The sequence below is a fragment of the Sorghum bicolor genome, chromosome 5 (assembly GCF_000003195.3).
Source record: "Sorghum bicolor cultivar BTx623 chromosome 5, Sorghum_bicolor_NCBIv3, whole genome shotgun sequence".
NCBI classification, from domain to species: Eukaryota; Viridiplantae; Streptophyta; class Magnoliopsida; order Poales; family Poaceae; genus Sorghum; species Sorghum bicolor.
In genome coordinates, this window is record NC_012874.2 from 6953992 (window position 1) to 6972318 (window position 18327).

The 18327-nt window shown below is 39.3% G+C and overlaps 2 protein-coding genes and 1 long non-coding RNA gene across 4 annotated transcripts; 2 read left to right on the forward strand and 1 right to left on the reverse strand.

The window, feature by feature from the left end:
- On the forward strand, nt 1055-9386 carry LOC8072776 (cysteine-rich receptor-like protein kinase 28). 2 transcript variants are annotated; one of them, XM_021461416.1, is made up of 7 exons: nt 1055-1238; nt 1653-1837; nt 1944-2199; nt 2295-2517; nt 2627-2747; nt 3145-3354; nt 9260-9386. In XM_021461416.1, exons 2-7 carry the CDS (start codon nt 1676-1678, stop codon nt 9278-9280), a joined length of 993 nt encoding a protein of 330 aa, XP_021317091.1. In that variant the 5' UTR covers nt 1055-1238; nt 1653-1675; the 3' UTR covers nt 9281-9386. The 2 variants fall into 2 exon arrangements, with proteins under 2 accessions (XP_021317091.1, XP_021317092.1); XM_021461417.1 differs by lacking the exon at nt 9260-9386 and adding an exon at nt 5104-6656.
- On the forward strand, nt 9330-18262 carry LOC110435643. Its single transcript, XM_021461418.1, has 5 exons — nt 9330-9458; nt 13699-13958; nt 17005-17209; nt 17342-17628; nt 17847-18262. Exons 2-5 carry the CDS (start codon nt 13738-13740, stop codon nt 18043-18045), a joined length of 912 nt encoding a protein of 303 aa, XP_021317093.1. The 5' UTR covers nt 9330-9458; nt 13699-13737; the 3' UTR covers nt 18046-18262.
- Nucleotides 9891-12098, reverse strand: LOC110435644. Its single transcript, XR_002453434.1, has 2 exons — nt 11873-12098; nt 9891-11340 (listed from the first exon to the last, which is right to left on the reverse strand). It is a non-coding gene; the product is annotated as an uncharacterized LOC110435644 (long non-coding RNA).

Here is an 18327-nt window from a genome sequence, read left to right on the forward strand (position 1 = left end):
TTACATTTTCTCGTCTCTCCCTCTTCATTTATTCCTATGCCACGTCACCAAAAAGTTAAGCTATCAAGCTAATTAATAAACATAGAAACTGCAATAAATTTTCTATTGGGACTGCTCTTAGTAAATCTCCTACTAATGTATATTTATTTACACAAAAATTGCTACCAAAATAGAAACTTATAAATCTATACAAATAGTGTCTAGTTTTGCTCATCTGGTGACGTACATAGAATAGACAAGTACAAACAGATACACCAGTTAAAAGCTTTGCAAGTTTCACGCTTGACCTACGCGCGACGGCGACGGGTCACGGTTATCTCAGTAACTGCAGAAAGGCTACTTCAGTGCACAGCACGCCAAAGTCAAAGGTCTTGTACGTGTCAAAAAAGTTTTATTCCAATCAATTTGATTACGTGTATTCTGTGAGTATATATGAATCTTCAAAGGTCGTTTTTATAGTAAATCAATTTGGGTATGTCTCAGAGTCAGAGTCCAGTGTTTTCATTCTTCCGGTGGATAAAAAAGGACCTTACAGTACAACTGAAATCCCAGGGTTACACCTTAATATTTTTTATGAAAATTAACTAAAATTGGTTGGAGATAATTTAATATGATTGCCACTACTTAAAAATTTAGCAAAGCCGGTTGGATTTTTTTGATTGACAGCTACTTTGTGCAGATTGACGTGACTAGATATATACACATGAGTTCCATGTCAAAAGCCTTATACTAAAATAAAAAAACATAATATTCACACTTCAAAATTTTAGTCACATTGACTGAAATATTTTAGAGACGATGTAATATATTTTTTGGCTACTTTGTACATATCTATGTGACATATATATATTGGCCCCATGTTATAATCTTAAAACTAGTATATATATTAAGCTCGTGTGCCTTTTAAGTAGTCAAGTTCACCTAAATCAAATAGACACTAAATTTATTGAGTTAATATCCGATAGACTTTGGATTTTTTTTTCTTTTCGATCAGATGATTATAAACATCCCAATCTGAATAGATTCCATCCAGGTCCATTTTGGAATGTCCAAATCCACAACCACGTCTGCTCGCAACAGGCCGCTTGAGAGTTATAACAACTGTGGGGGGTCCGTCCGTACATCTCCACCTGCCAATCTTCAATCAACTCTCACCGATGAAGGCGAGTCCCTGTTCTTCTCTTATCCAGATCTGAAGGCAGCTAATCTGCAATTGCAACCTCCATATCTTCATTCAGGTTAGTGATGATCGATTCCGGCAATGATTTCTCTACACCACTGCTCAATAACGTTCTAGTGCCTTTTGCTACTAACCAGCTGCTAGTTGATCTGCGTTTAAGCATCGAGGGGCTTGACGATTTGCCCCTTAAACACAGTTACTCTCTCATGTCGGTAAACATGTAGTTGAGAAACAGGCTAGAGAAAACCGAAAATTTTGACCGGGGGATTGCAGGACAGGACATTGTGAAGCTAGAGAAACAGTAATTGTTGCTTTGGTCTGACGGTTTTTGCCTGTGTCTTTTTTAGAGCAGGACATCACTGATTAGTTCTGCAAATTAATTTCCACATTTGCTGTAACTTTATGTTTATTGAATTCTCATACTTAACATTCGCCGACCATATAACTAGTTCACGTCCTTTTTTGAGTTAAGGCTACAGTTACATGTGAGAACAAATGGATTGTGAAGCTACTAGTGTGCACAATCTCTTGGAACGTATGATAGTTGATGAAAGCATAGAGCCGACAGGTTTGCCATTAGCACTTCTGAAAGCCATCACCAATAATTTCTCAGCCAATCAGCAAATTGGCAAAGGTGGGTTTGCAGTTGTTTACAAGGTACAACAAATTCGTCTCTCTCAATTTCCTTCAGTCTTGATCACAACTGATAGATGTAAAATCTCATGCTCATGCATGTTTACACGGCAATGTATTGTGACTGCAGGGACAGCTTCAGGGTGGCACAGTCGCTGTGAAAAGACTGTCCCCAGAACTTGATATGGACGAGAAGAACTTCAACCATGAGATTAGCAGTCTGATAAAGGTGAAGCACAAAAACATAGTAAGGTTCCTAGGATATTGTTCCGACACACAAGGGAAAGTAGAGACGTATCAGGGAAAGACGGTCATGGCAGACGTACGACAAAGGTTGCTCTGCTTTGAGTTCCTGCCAAATGGGAGTCTTGATCGTTATATTACTGGTATGTCTGTTCAGATTATCATCTAAAACGTATAATATATAGAAATTAATTATGATACTGCTGCATTCCCCTTTTTTTCATTAACGGATGAGCAGATGCATCTCGTGGACTTGAATGGAGGATACGCTATCAAATAATAAAGGGAATATGTGAGGGTTTACATTATCTGCACCAAAACAAAATAGTTCACTTAGATCTCAAACCTGCAAACATACTGTTGACGTACAATATGGTGCCCAAAATTGCTGATTTTGGTCTCTCAAGATGCTTTGATGAAAACCAAAGCCAAACTATAGCATCGAAAGTGGTTGGATCATTGTAAGCTATCTATGTGCCATCTTGAAATCAAAACTTACTGTTGAGAACATTTTTTTTTCATTTCTTAATTTGCTTCTTAATTCCTCTGGCCACAAACTTTGTCATGCAGGGGATATTTGGCACCAGAATCCTATAGTAGAGTAATCACATTCAAGTTAGACATATACAGCCTTGGTGTTATAATCATGGAGATATTGACAGGAAATAAGGGGTATTCTGAGATTGAGAATGTAAGAATATTGCACATGACCAATCCAAGACAAGGCTACAATGTTAAGAAATTTTTTTCCAATTATCAAACAATATGATTTTGTGCAATATACAATTGTAACCCTAATACAATTTTTCCAATAATTCTTAAGCAAGCCATTGAAACTGTTGGTTTTACTTGTACTGATGTAATAAGTTTAGTTAACTATCTAAATGTTACAACCTAGCAGCACCAAAGTAAACACTGCAGAGCACCAAAGTATTTGGCATGCTTTACTTTCTGGCGAATTTGCATTGTATGTCTTATGTCTGTATTTGCATATTTATACAGAAGTCTTTACAATATTTTATTTACTTGCACATGCAATTTCCAAGTCTATGATAAACCCTAGCTCATGGTTACATGCAATGTTTTAGGTACTTGAAAGTTGGAGTAATAGGATCGAAACATTAAATCAAGACATAGAACTGAACCAGGTAAGGGTATGCGCCCAGATAGGGGTAGAGTGCAGTGACTTCAACCCAGCGAAGAGACCAGTTATGCAGTATATAATTGAGACACTTTATGAAATGGAGCAGACATATGGTTTTATTGAAACGGACCTCTGTACTTCATCAACAACACATGTAAGTTAACTCATGCCACACATAGAATCCTTTAACTTCCAAGGATGGCTTTTTAGAGCTTGGGCACAGCACCGTTTTCAGTTTCTTGCTTCGATTTGGTGGATAATTAAGTGAAGTCATTTAATTGTTCTGCATACTGATCTGCAGAAAGTTAAACTTAAGGTACCATGAGAGACGAAAATCGACGTATATATTCAGTATTTTTCAGCATCTGATATTTGTTGCATTGCATAAAGCCAATAGTAGAGGGAATTGTGGCAAAGGCCTGACACGGCACAGTCACCATTTATAGATAATGTCCAGCACTCCAGCCTCTGACTATTTCTACAGGAATCCATAATCACAGGATCGATTAGTTAGTTAGTTAGTTAATTAGTTACCAAATATCAAAATCTAGGGAATCAGCTATACTAGGCAACATATATATAGACAAACGTACGACATACAAGGCTGATATTGTGAATACTCATCCACAGTTGCAGTGGTTGCCTGAGAGGCTGAGATCAGCGGAGAGCTTGGCCTGCCATGGGGTTGGAGCAGAGTGCCTAGAAGCACAAAGCAGAGTGACACTCTGCAATCCTCCTTTCGTTGGCCTTTTGGGAGTTGTTTTTCTTAAAAAAAAGACAGAACCCAACCAAAGGGGGTATAAACCAAAAGATGCTTTTTTAGAAGTAGCTGTTTTGGGTAGTATAGTTTTGAAAGCAACTTAAACCTGCTAGGCTTCTGCTTTTAAAATGGTGAAAATAGAGAGCTGTTTCACCATTGTTTTAAGGAAGATTGAGATAGGGGGGTACATCTTATCTTTGTTTGAACCAAACAGCTTGCAACTTTTCCACAGGCCACAACCCACAATAGTTTTTGCACAGCTCACAACAGCTTTCTCATAAACCACAGCTCAACCAAACACACTCTAAAGAAGCTCAATAGCATTCTAACACTAGGATAGAAATAAGCCTACAAGAGAGCGAGTGACCAAAATCCAAAGAAAGCAACTAAGGTAGCCAGGATTAGTCATAGCGAACTCTGAATATGAAGCCCAGTGGTAAGACTTAAGAAGCTAAAGAAGAGTAGGTGTCAAAGCAACGAATATGTCATCAACATAGAGGAGCATATAAGCAAGCTGATCACATTTTGTATATGAGCAATAAAGTGTTCGAAATAGATGCAATGAATCGCAATGTGGTGATGTAGGAGGCAAACCACTGGTACCAATAAGCCGGTGGAGCCTGCTTGAGGCTAAATGAATTATTGAGGAGACAGTGAGACACATACAATGATGGGCTCAGGAATCAATAAAACCAGGAGGCTGAATGTAGGAGTCGTACACTGTCCATGGTGGCCATGAATAAATGCATTTTTAACATTCAATTGGTGAATATCAATGTGTGGTGGTGATGCTAAAAGCAAACCAAGTTGTCAAAGGTTTCACAATTAATTTCAAGGTTCCATCATAATCTAGACTGGGATGCTAATAATTAATTTCCACAGGCTTCCCATCAAGCCTTTTAAGACCGCGTCCAGGATCCTTCATACTTTAGCTGCGTTTTTAGACCGAGTCCAAGTGCTTCAGTTCATCTTCACGCATCTTCAAAAACCTCAACCATTTTTGACCGAGAAATTTGCTCATGGTAGTGAAAGTGCGAGTGTGCAGGGACTTAATTATAAGCCCTTACTAATCCCAGTTTGTTTGGTAATTGGTAATTGATTCTGATGGAGCATTATTTTTTGTGGTACCTGATCGCTGAACAGCATCGAGTCGGACACGGCTAAAAAAAGGATTTTCTGAGATAGAGTCTCTGGTTAACAGAAACAGATATTTTTTAGGAGCTACATCAAAGCAGGCATATGAATGACTTCGTACGTTGACATGACTATATCATAGTTATAGTTTTGAAGGTTGCAGTCAAAAATCAAGAAGCTCGTTCATCAAAATCAATATGGATTCATCAAGTCTAGGACCATACAGGATTGTTTGGCTTGGGCATTGGAGTATCTGCATATCTGTCGCACTTCAAAAAAAGAGCTGATTATCCTCAAGCTTGACCTTGAAAAAGCTTTTGATAAAATTGAGCATGGTGCAATTTTGGAGATTCTTAAGGCCAAAGGTTTTGGACAAAATTGGGACGATTGGATAAGTTCCATTCTCTGTTCTAGGACTTCTTCTGTTTTGTTAAATGGAGTGCCAGGCAAAGTTTTTCACTGCAAAAGGGGGGTCATGTAGGGGACCCTCTATCCCCTTTACTCTTTGTGCTTGCAGCAGACCTCCTCCAATCTTGCATCAACAAGACTAAAGACCAAGGGATCCTCAAACTACCAATACCTCTAAGATACACAAGTGACTTCCCCATCATTCAATATGCAGATGACACTTTGTTAGTGATGGAGGCAAACAGTAGGCAGCTGTTAGCTCTAAAAAGTCTATTGTACACCTTTGGTGAATCCACTGGCTTGAAAGTAAATTACTCTAAATCTTTCATGGTTCCTATCAACCTGAACCAGGAAAATACATCATTTGGCAAGGACGTTTGACTGTGATATATTGGTTGTTTACCTTTCACTTACCTGGGCCTTCCTTTAGGTCTCACTAAGCCAAGAATTGTTGATTTCTGTCCTTTGGTTAGCAAGTGTGAACGTAGACTTGCAGCAACATCAATCTTTCTTAACCAGGCAGGGAGGCTTGAAGTGACCAACTCCATCCTAACTGCAATGCCTACTTTTTGTATGAGCACGTTCCTTCTTCAGCAAACAGTCATTGAGCAAATTGACAAATTCAGAAAGTTATGTCTGTGGAGGGGAGCTGACATAAACGCAAAGCAAAGACCAAAAGCAGCATGGTCTTCAGTTTGTAAATAAAAAAATGGAGGTGGGCTGGGTGTTCTGTGCCTCAAAACTCAGAATGAAACTCTACTGTTAAAACATTTGCACAAGTTCTTCAACAAAGATAACCTGCCCTGGGTAGCTCTGATCTGGGAGAAACACTGTAGTAATGGTAGACTACCAGGTAGCACAAGAAAAGGTTCGTTTTGGTGGAGAGATATCTTAAAGTTACTGCATAAATTCAAGGAATGGCAAGGTTTGAAAGCGGTAGTGGAAATTCTTGCTTTCTATGGCATGACCTGTGGGGTGATGTAGTTCTGGCTCAAAGCTTCCCTGAACTCTATTCATTTGCGAAGAAGAAAAACATCACTCTAGCTGAAGGGACATCCCAGTTGCCCCTTCACACACTCTTTCATCTCCCGATGTCAACACAGGCTCATTACCAGATGCTGCAACTTTAGATCCTAATAGAGCATGCAAATCTTGGAGAAACTTCTGATAAATGGACCTATATTTGGAATTCGAGCAACTTCACAGTTAAGCAGGCCTATAGCCACCTGAGAGCACAGATCATTGCCCACCATTTCTTCAAATGGCTTTGGGCTTCCTCTTGCCAAAGCAAGCATAAAGTCTTCTTTTGGTTAGTTCTCAAAGACCGCTTAAGCACCAGAGAATTGCTTAGAAGAAAAAGAATGTTTTTGCCAGACTACACCTGTGTCCTTTGCAATGGAAGTGAAGATGAGTCACTTTTTCATTTGCTTCTAGATTGCCCTTTCATAAGAGATTGTTGGGCAATGGTGAACATTTAGGTAAACAATCAGCTTGATCCCTTCTAGATCTTGATGGATTTCAAAGATCAGCTTGGGATGCCTTTCTTCATGAAGTCTTGATTTTGATGAGCTGGGCTATTGGAAAGCAAGAAACGACTTCATCTTTCGTCAGGTCTTGCCAAATCTGCAAAGCACCAGATCCTTCTTCAGAGATGAGCTAGCTCCTAATGCTCAGGATGAAAAGAAGTGTTATTCCCCGCTTTGAGCAATGGATTGCCAGCTTATAGCCAGGCCCTTAGTGGTGTTGTCTTTGATTTTCTTCCTAACGTTTTTTTGTTTCCTGAGCGGGTCATGTGTTAGACCCTGCTTGTTTTTGTTTCTTGTATCTGCTGAATCTTTTACTTTAATTAATTCATAATTTGTAGGGGTGCAAACCTCTCCAGCTCCTTCAAAAAAAATATAAATCTTTGTAATTAAGAAGTTTATTAATTTATAAATATTTATAGTCCCAAATATTTGTTTCATAAATCTCACATTCGAATTTTTTTATTTTTTTCAAACTATCTTTGATACAGACAACCCTATACCAAAATTGCAGATGTCGATGAGATCTAAAACTTTATAATTAAAACATTTTTATTTTAAATAATTTAGATATTAAAATATCCAATATAAGATCTCTAAATGTTAATATGTAAAAGGATAGCATATTTAAAGTCATATATAATGCTGCAAGAGAGTGGCGACTTGTTGCCACGCACAGTCAAAGGCAGTGTGGGAGAAGATGTAGCCGCCACCACCCCGAATCCCCCTCCTCCCCCCCCCCATATCAAATAAGGGCACTTGTCTGTTGGATCAGGGTGCTAGACCACAAGATCGCTGAGTTGGGGCATCACACTCCGACAGGTGGTCGCCAAGAGAGAGAGACAGTGGCTGCATGCGGCTTAGCGAGGGAGAGGAGCATGAGGATGCCCTTGGACTGGCAATGATTGACGTTACCGATGCTGGTGAGAGGGTAGTCGGTGAGGTCGAGCGAATATCCATGGATGAAGGCATATTGAGGGCTCTCAACCATCGATCCTAGATAGGGTGGTACGCTTATATGGTGAAGCAGAGCACAACGGCCGGGCTGGACAAAGACGACTGGGGGATGGGGGCTGAGTGTTGGAGGATGGTGGCAAATGTAAAAGGTACACACGGGGGATACATCGAGGAAGAGGACCGAGAGAGGGAGGAGGGGATGCCTAGGTCCCACTTATTTGCGCACTCATATCTCAGGTTGGGGAGGCAGAATGAGTATGCCTAGGTCCCACTTATTTGCGCACTCATATCTCAGGTTGGGGAGGCAGAATGAGTAGGCCGTTTGGGTCTGTTGTGTTGATGACCTCATTCACTCTTTTTAGAAGTAGAGAAATATGAACATGCACAAAAGCTTGAGACATATATTCTCATTTCTCAAACTCAGAGCGGAGCAACTTCCCCACCACCTAGGGCGGGTGGCCGGGCTCCTCGGCAAACTTGAAAAGAAAAGATTCTATATATCAAAGAAAAACATTATAATTTGGTAGGTAAATATTTTCATACAATGAGGATCGTCTGGGCTCCGAAAAACTTCTGGCTCCGCCACTGCTTAAACTCGAGACATTTATGCAAACTATTTTAGACGCGCGGGTATATATAGTCTTATTTTTAGTTCTATATATAATGGTGTAACAATAATTTGCTTCTGGATAAAATATTTATCTAATTTATATTACGTGCAGCCATTCAATGACGGCATGAGAAATGATGCATTCCAAGGCAGCCCTTGCAAGGATGATACACAATGTGATCCTGTCAACCCCCAATCTCATGGACCTAAGTACAATCTCAAGTTGTACATGCACCAAACCATGGATGGACCAAACCATAACCAAGTAAACATAGCAGATCCACAGCAGCCACATATGTTTGGTTACACCAATGTTCATGACTACCCCATATATGATGGTTTTGGACCTAGTGCAAAGATTGTTGCACGTGCACAAGGCCTGCATACAGAGACTTGTATGGACGATGATGACTGGTTCCACTGGAGCAGCATAGTTTTTAGCGATAAACGGTTTGGTGTTTGATCTTAATTAAATACGTTAAACGTCACTCTTCTCATATATATATACATATTTGTATATTGACTTGTTCTCTCTACATGTGAATTATTGTATACTAAAATAAATACTAGTAACGACCATAAACATAACCAGTTGCAAAAAAAAGTCCCTTTATTTTTGACTGCATATGCTGCAAGCTTACTTGTTTGTTTGATATTCCTGAATTAGGTTTGGAGGGTCCAGTTTTAAGACGATAGGAAATCAAAATAAACACCAAGGCGAATGGGCTATTGTTGGTGGGACTGGAGTGTTTACTTTTGCAGAGGGCACGATATCTATTAACAGAATCGAAGGAGATGGGTTGTCAACCATCTATGGAATTCAAATCAGTGCATTTTGCCGCACAGCACAGACAACTGATACAGAGGTAATGATAATATTTTTTTCTGCTTATTTTAATCCTTAACTGCCCTTTGTGGCAAACTTAATTTAATGCATGGAAATATAAGGTGAGGACTTTGACGCGTAATGAGGAAAAATATCTCACAACAGGACATATTCTAATTAAAAAATCAATGCAATGCAGCCCTTCTAGTTTCCTTCAACAATGAGTTTAGTTTATATTGCCTGCTGTAAACTAGTGCACTTGTGCGTCTATTGACAATCAGTAAGAGTATTTGTCAGCTTCTACTACTAAACAGATATTTTGAAACAGCTTCTCAGCTTCTCTCATATATACTAGAACATCAGGCGCCCTACAGTGATTTGAGGAAAAAATTATGACCAAAGGTACGACTAAGATAAACATAAGTACCATAGTATTAATATAGCATCAGATTAAAGATATCATGCCGTTATATACCTAGAACAAATCATTAAACATTCACACATAAAACAAGTTCTATGGCCATTGCAACCATCAAAGTTCTGTGTAGTCATAGATTGCACGAGCTTTCATTGCGTGCACAGCTACCATAGCTATTATGATTCTGTTCGACCATACATTACAGACCCATGCATTACAATTCATAACCGGATTTCATGACTATCGAATACTATAGTTGGGTAGTTTAGAATACCGATCCAAATATATGATGATCATTAGAGTAGATATATAAAACTAAAAGTGTGGCAAACTTCAGTTGCAGGACCTTCCTTTGTTGATTAGTTATCTTCCATTTCACTGTAAACAGGAGATTGAGGCCATATAGATATACACGGAAGGTTAGTAAAGTGTCAGTTTATTTATCTCACTGTGTGATAACATTTAGACTGTATGACTTAGAACCATTGTAACAACAGCATAGAACCATTATAACAGCAGCACAGTTATTCATGGTAAGAAACTTCTTTCTACACCTATTTACTGTTGCTGGTCAATGTTTAATTAGTTGTTCATGAATAGAAAATCATAAACTGAGCACATCTTTCTACACCTATTTTTTGTCGCTGATTAGTGTTTAATTTGTGGTTGCATGAATTTAAAAATTATCAATTGGAGCACAGATGGCTCTGCAACAGCAGTACTATCTACACACTCATCATCATCACCTATGGTATCTTCATCAGTGAAAAGTTCCTTTGCTGTTCTTTTGAAAGGTGGCGCACAGAGTCCTAGATGTAAACCACCACACTGCATGCACATAAGTCTGTCATGTGATAATCATGACAAACAATTATAGGAAAATAATCTTCAGCAAGGCTAAGCTTTTCTTAGTCATGCTCTTTTGTGTCCTGGTTTTAGTATTGCCAGGACTATCAGTACAAACATTAGAACCCCAACAGCAGCCTGCAGACAGTGATTAGAAATTCATACTTAGATGACAGAGTTTAGATGGGGATAACATGGAATTAATAAAACTGCTATAAACATAACGGCTTGGGTTCAAATAGAGAATATGAAATTGTCAGATCACCAAACACACTATTGAATTATGCAATACCAATATAAAAATAATAGTTCCTACCCTTAATTTACACCAAGAAGTTAAAATTTATATTTAACAAGGGAGGCTTATATGTTAATTATGATTGACAATGGTTATCTATTATAACTTGGAACAGAGGTAGTATCTATCTATTCATCTTAAAAACGAACTCTCACCTAACCTTATGTACACTATGAAAATTTCAGCCATATACGGGCAAAAACTCAATCTTTAGTAGCATTAGCAAATAGAAAATCGAAATAGGAATTTCACACCATAGAGTTCCTTTAGTAGTACAATCTGATTTCACATCTTCACAAAAATCAATGTCGAGTCCGTCACCAACTTCCTGCTCTTCCTAGTGTTGTCATTGTTTCCTACCTGTAAAGAAGGAGAAGATGTGACAATACTCAATACACCTGTGCTGCACAGCAGTAAGTACATGGTAGGAGGAAATCTAAAAACTACAGAAATCAATAGCAGTGGCACTAAACCAGTGTTGCAAGAGAAGGGAGGAAATGGGTACAACAATCTGCGACATATATCTTGTGAGCATCAGGATTCTAAAAATCCCCATCCTTCTCAGCTTCATCTCGTAGGAGCCTAAGAAATCGATCAATCTCAGCAAGCCATGTGGGTTGGGGGAACCAATGAACCAAACACTGAGGTTGTCGAGGGAGATGCAAGAAGCACGGAGGAAACCAAGACCTCCTGACATGGTGCCTCTGGCCGGCGCCAGTATGCCATGGAGGAGGTGGTTCCCACTGCTCCTCATCTCCCAGCATGGATCTAGTGGAGCCTATCATGGATCTGACAACCGAAGCTCAGATCCAGACGGAGGACCTCGCCCTCCATGTTGTACCAAGGTGCCTGAGTGAAGAAGAAGGGAAAAGAAGAAATTGCTCAACCGTACCCTCGATTCACGTTGCCATCTTCTGGTTGTTCCTCAGCACGCCCGTCGAATGGCGCTGAGGTCGTGTGGCTCCCTACGCTCTAGCGAGGACGGCGGGCTCATGCAGTACCCCGCGCTCTAGCGACTGCGACGAGCATTATGGTGCGGTGGCGGCGGGGAGAGAGAAAAGAGGAAGAGAGGAGACGGAGAAAAAGAGGAAGAGAGGAGACGGGGAATTGCGCTATGTGGGCACGCCGCTGCAGGGGGTTCTCTGCAAAACGTCAAGGAACAGTGATTTTATCGAATATTGTCTTCTTCGCGTTGTGTAGGGAGGATAAGTTGGACGGCGGATTGATTTTCTACAAGGTAGAGGGTGTTTTTGCAAAATATACATTGACGCGTGCCCTCACGTGAATGAGCCACCAATGCTCCCATTGCTCTCGTGCGAGCAAAGTCGAGTGGGTTTTAATCAACCCCGATGCATAGGAACCTGTAAAGCTGAAAAATATAGTTTTTCCTAGCTTTCTCTCTACTATCTTCCTTGCTGTTTTACCAAAAAATTTTGCTCACAAAACTGAAGCAAAAAACCACTTCACTAATAAAGCTGAGTTGTGCCAAACATGCATGTCTAAAGGAGAAGGGTAATGATGTGTAAAAAAGGTATGGTGTCAGGTGAGGAGGGAGCGACGCAGGCTCACATGGGCACGTTTTTTTTCTGTTGTTGTGGTGAGGCTAGAGTCATGTTGCTTTCTATTTGTCGATTTGTTCTCTCAATCAATGTATGAGACAATAGATCTGAGGAAACCCTTTGACAGAGGTCACAAGACACAACCAGAATTTTAGATTTCTTCTAGTGAGGTGTGTTTTTTCTAGTGTTTTAGCATTCAAAATTTAGTATAAATTTTCCCTACTAAATGCCTCCTAGTGAGATTTTCATGTGCTATGACTAGTTGTAGTATTTTATTACTACTTAAAAACACTAGAAGATAGAAGTCCACCATTTTGATAGTGAGAGTTTGACGGATGAAAATTTTGCGTTTTAATAACAAGTAAATTAGCAACTAACCATGGGAATATAACTTTCAAGCTTCTCTGAATATAATATTTTTCGGAAATAGGGATCATATCGAATATGAGTAGCTAATATATACTATTTTTTCTACTATGAGTAGCTAGTACAATGTTCTTTGGAAATATTACTGCATATTCCCTCCGCTCCAATTTAGAGATTGTTTTGGATTTTCTAGATGCACAACTCGATTCCAATTTGTAGATCGTTTTGCTTTTTCAAGATCTCGTATATCCAGGTGCAATAGCAAATGCTATGTACTTGGACGGGGGAATTCTAATATGTCTAGATAGCTACTAATTTCTTGTCAATGGGGTAAACTCAAATTTAGACAACTCCGCACCAAACACCGTGCAGATCACGTTATTTTTCCATGGATACTTAATCAACAATGCCCTGTTTTTGTATAGTTCTATAATGATGTAAAAAAATGCTTCAGGGTAATTTATTTCTTACCTAATGTGATTGAAATGTACGAATTCAATTCAACATGGCAGTAGTATAGTTCATGAAACCTCAATACATGTAATAGGCCAATTCATTTTTAGTTTAACTGCGCCTCATTTCTGCTGAGATTCTGTGAGCCAATAGCCTGTTTTAACAATTGACTTGTATTAACAATTTTTTTTGGCGAAAAGACTTATATTAACTTTATAGAAGAGGAGTATATATATTGCTTTGCTGTAGCGTATCCTATTAATTAGTATAATTTTAATATACACAGAATATTTCTATCGAACACTATGATGAACAACTTTTCGTGCTGATTTGTTTGCAGGCTACCAACGATGGACCTGATTACAGTCTCACTTTGTACATGCACCAAACCGTCGAGGGACCCAACCATAACCAAGTAAATATAGCAGATCCAAAGCAGCCTCAAATGTTTGGTTACACTAATGTTCATGATTACCCGATATATGATGGTCTTGGCACCAGCGCAAAGATTGTTGCTCGTGCACAAGGTCTACATACTGAGACAAATATGAACGACGATGACTGGTTCCACTGGAGCAGCATAGTGTTTAGCGATGAAAGGTTTGGCCGTACTTTAAACACTGCCCTTCTACAAATTTTCTCTTCTATTACGTTATTCCATTATGTTTGATTATTGCTAGTTTACTCTACGTAACCACAAAAAAAAAAATTACAACCTAGAGCCAGCCTTATCAACTAGCCTATCCTAATTTAGGAAAGGTAAATGTAACGAAGTCAAGCACGATGTGGAAGCTAGCTTAAATGCATATCATAGCTAGATGCATGGTAACGATTGACAAAACACCAGTCCATGATGGAGTTCCACCGAGATCATAATTTAGCTCGACCTAGGAAAAAGTGTTGCAAGCCACTAAGGCTCACTAGAGTTGTCTGACTCTTCCATCCGATCACCTTGGTGCCACCTACTACGAAGCTTGTCTATCAAGGAGGGTGTCCCTCGTCTCCCGCACACTAAGTCATCATCTCTTCACACCAAGCTCGGAGGGGCCGGACCAGAAGGTCACCAACACCTTCACCAAAATGTCAACAAGACCTCAAGTGCTTCGGTTCATCAAGATTATAAGGACACAACAACCTAATATTCAATCTATAAGTTGTAAAGCATCACTTCCACAACAACACTTTTTAGAGACAAACTCTAAGCCTCTCCACAAGCGGACATAGAGACTGACACCCCTACAAGGTCTCTATAAAGCACATATTTATAGAGGTGACCACAAAGGCTGACTCTAAAATTAAACACCAGAGATGGATTCTTAAAACACCTATCATACATACAAGTAGGAGTCCTACTCCTAATAGAATTCTACACTCAAGTCCTAGTAGAACTAGAAATCCTAATAGCACACCTATATTGAGTCCTATTACTGGTAGGATTTGAGTCACTATACATACAACAATTTCAACCTTGACTCTAGTCCTTTGAAGTCATTATGTTCCTCCAAGAATTCGCTATAAATCAGCTCCTTTTTTATTTATACTCCCACCTTGAGAGTGCCCCCACCACAGGGGCTCATGCACATCATAATAATGTGCTATTAGTTCCAAGCTAGAGTGCCTAAACCTTCCACCTGAGATCTCCTTGGTTGTGTAGTTTGGTTAACCACACCACGCCTTCTCCTATCACCCTCCATCCATGCCATAGTTTTGTACTGCCTCCAAGCCCCACTTGCTTGCTGGTACCATGTGGTCGGTCCCACCAAATCTTCCTTCTTCCAATAGCTTGCAGCTTTGCCTCTACAACTATAAGATTTGCAACCATCTTTGTAGTTTTACACTTGACCGCAATTGAAATTTGAATACCTATCATTGATGAGACGACTTCTTTCTCTAGATCAAGATTTTTACCGAATCTCCCCAAGGTGCACCACCCATAAGATTTCCTATCACTCAGTATCCTCCATTAATATAGATGCTTTTCATAATTATCTTCCCTTTGCAACTAACTCGCACGAGTCCACCTTGAAGCGATAAGCCACAACCTCAAAGTTCTAGTGACTTCACAGATAATAGATTCTTCTTAAAGCCCACGATATACTGAACTCCTGTTAGTGGGAAATGTGTTGCATCATGCATCTCTAATATAATTGTTCCCACCTCAGTGACTGCATACTCCTTGCAATTTGCTAAGTGAACAGTTCCATTCCCCAGGTGTAGAGATCCTTCATCAAACATCTCCTTCAGTGAACATATATGGAAGCAACTTCCTAAATCTAATATCAATCATGAGTAGTACCTGGTTGACTGATGATAAGTGCATCACTTTAATCCTCACATGCCATGAGCATGCTCCACTCATAGTCTTCAAACTTTGACAGTCCTTTATCATTTGACCATCCTTGTTACATAAATAGCATGTATGTTATCCCTTGCTCTTGTCTTTCTTCTTCCCATGATTCTTGATTTTTCTTGCTCCACCTAAAATAGTCAAAGTTTTTATCACCCAATAATGAATATTCCTACGACTTCTTCAAGGACTCCACCTCTAATAGGTATACAACTATCTCATTGAAGTTGAGAGTAGTTTTTCCGATGAGAATATTCATCACTAGCTGCTCCCACGATGGTGGTAATGATGAAGCCAGTATGACGACCTTATTGTTCTCAATTTTCTCATCCACACTAACTAGCTATGTGACAAGCTTGTTGAAGATATTTAGATGGTCGAAAAATCATGTACCTTTCCTCCATGAGTAACCTGAATAGTTTATACTTTAGTACCCACCGAAGAGACAGTCAAATTGTACTAACAACCCTCCATTCCATCACCTCCATTCTTCATCAGTTGTCTTGTCTGGTTTGGTGCCCTCAAGAGCATCAATCAATTCTTGTTGGACAAGAGCACATTTTGTACCACATGTTTCCACACTTTGAAATTTCCTTTGCATCAAATTTCTATACTTCATTTCGCATCCCTCACATTGTCTTCATTTTGTGCTTCCTAGCCCTATCAAACTTCTCACAAAATTAAATCAATCTGACATTGGATCCAATACTACTTGTTAGAATTTGATAACCCTAGTTATGTGCAACATCCCTCAGATCTTTGAAAGAACGTGCGAGTATGACACAAGCTTGCACCGTATCAAGAACGATTTAATTGAATCGCATAGAAACCCCCAAATGGCGATGTTGAAGCGACCATGACAAGATATTAGAATTTTAGCAAAATCAATCACAAATTCTATTAGCACAACTCTAAAAAAGAGTATAAGTGATTGTCTCTCTCACAACCCTACTTAACCCTCTAGGACCCGGCCCTATACAAGAATATAGTGCAATAGAACTACTAGCCTAATCCTCTTGAGCGCTCTTAATTGCTCCTTATACGCATGAGACCCTTGTGTTGACTTGGTTGATGCATGTGGCCTCCCTTCCATGGCCCCCATATATGCAAGTAGGAGTCCTATTCTTAGTAGGATTCTACACTCAAGTTTTAGTAGAGCTAGAAATCCTAACAACACACATCTATTGACTCCTATTTCAAGTTAGATTTGAGCCACAGCACTAAAAAACTGCAATATTGCTTACTATTGCTAGAACAATTGCAAGATAATTGATTGTTGGTTTCATATTAATGCATTAGATTCCAGGGATCCAGTTTCAAGGCAATAGGAAATCAGAATAAGGTCGAAGGCAACTGGGCTATTGTTGGTGGAACTGGAGTGTTTACTTTTGCACGGGGTAATATTTCCATCCAAAGAATACACGGCGATTGGTGCTCAAACATCAAGGAGATTCATATCAGTGCATTTTGCTGCACGCCACAGAACATTCCAACTGATACGAAGGTGACCATAACTTTTTTTTTCTTGGTATATGTATTTCCTAACTAGACTCATGGTGGAGAAACATTAAAGATGGTTTTTGTGGTGTTAAATAATTGTATTAGCACTGACAATAGTTAATCCATCACTTTGTAGCTTTCCAGGGGTAATGCTATAGGTCCTGTCACCACACAGTCCCTTGAGTATAATCAGAACTTGTACATGCACCAGACCATCGATGGACCAAACCACAACCAAGTAAATATAGCTGATCCAAAGCAGCCTCTGTTGTTTGGTTACACCAATGTTCATGACTACCCCATATATGATGGTCTTGGCCCTAGTGCAAAGATTGTTGCACGTGCACAAGGCCTGCATTCAGAGACTTGTATGGACGAGGATGACTGGTTCCACTGGAGCAGCATAGTTTTTACCGATAAAAGGTTTGTACTTAATGTACTCATCTTACTTCAAACATAATTTTCAACATATTTCTGTTGTATTTCTATGCACTGTTCCATCTCACTTATTTTTGGTTACTAGCTAAAAAATCCAGATTAGTACATTTTGTGGCATGCACATGGCTTGTTATGGACTTGATTTTATTTGGTGCATCTGTTAAACACTTAACTTTATTGTTTCATGTGTACTGAATTATTAGGTTCAAGGGGTCTAGTTTTAAGGCAATAGGAAATCAAAATAAGGATCAAGGTGAATGGGCTATTGTCGGAGGAATTGGTGTGTTTACTTTTGCACGGGGCACTATCTCCATATATAGAATCCAAGGAGATTGGTTCTCAAACATCAAGGAAATTCGAATCAGTGCATTTTGCCCCAAAATAGTGCAGCGGTATTACTGAGAAAAGGGGATATACACTATGTCTGCATATATAGAATCCAAGGAGATTGGTTCTCAAACATCAATAAAATTTGAATCAGTGCATTTGCCCCAAAATAGAGCAGCGGTATTACTGAGAAAAGGGGATATACACTGTGTCTGAATACATAGTAAAAACAATGTATTTAGAAAAGTCAAAACGTCTTATAATTTGGAATGGATGGAGTATATTTCACTAAGGGAACGGCAATTAATTTCCTACCATGTCAAAAGGTCGATCTATATTAATCTCGAAGTAAGTGAT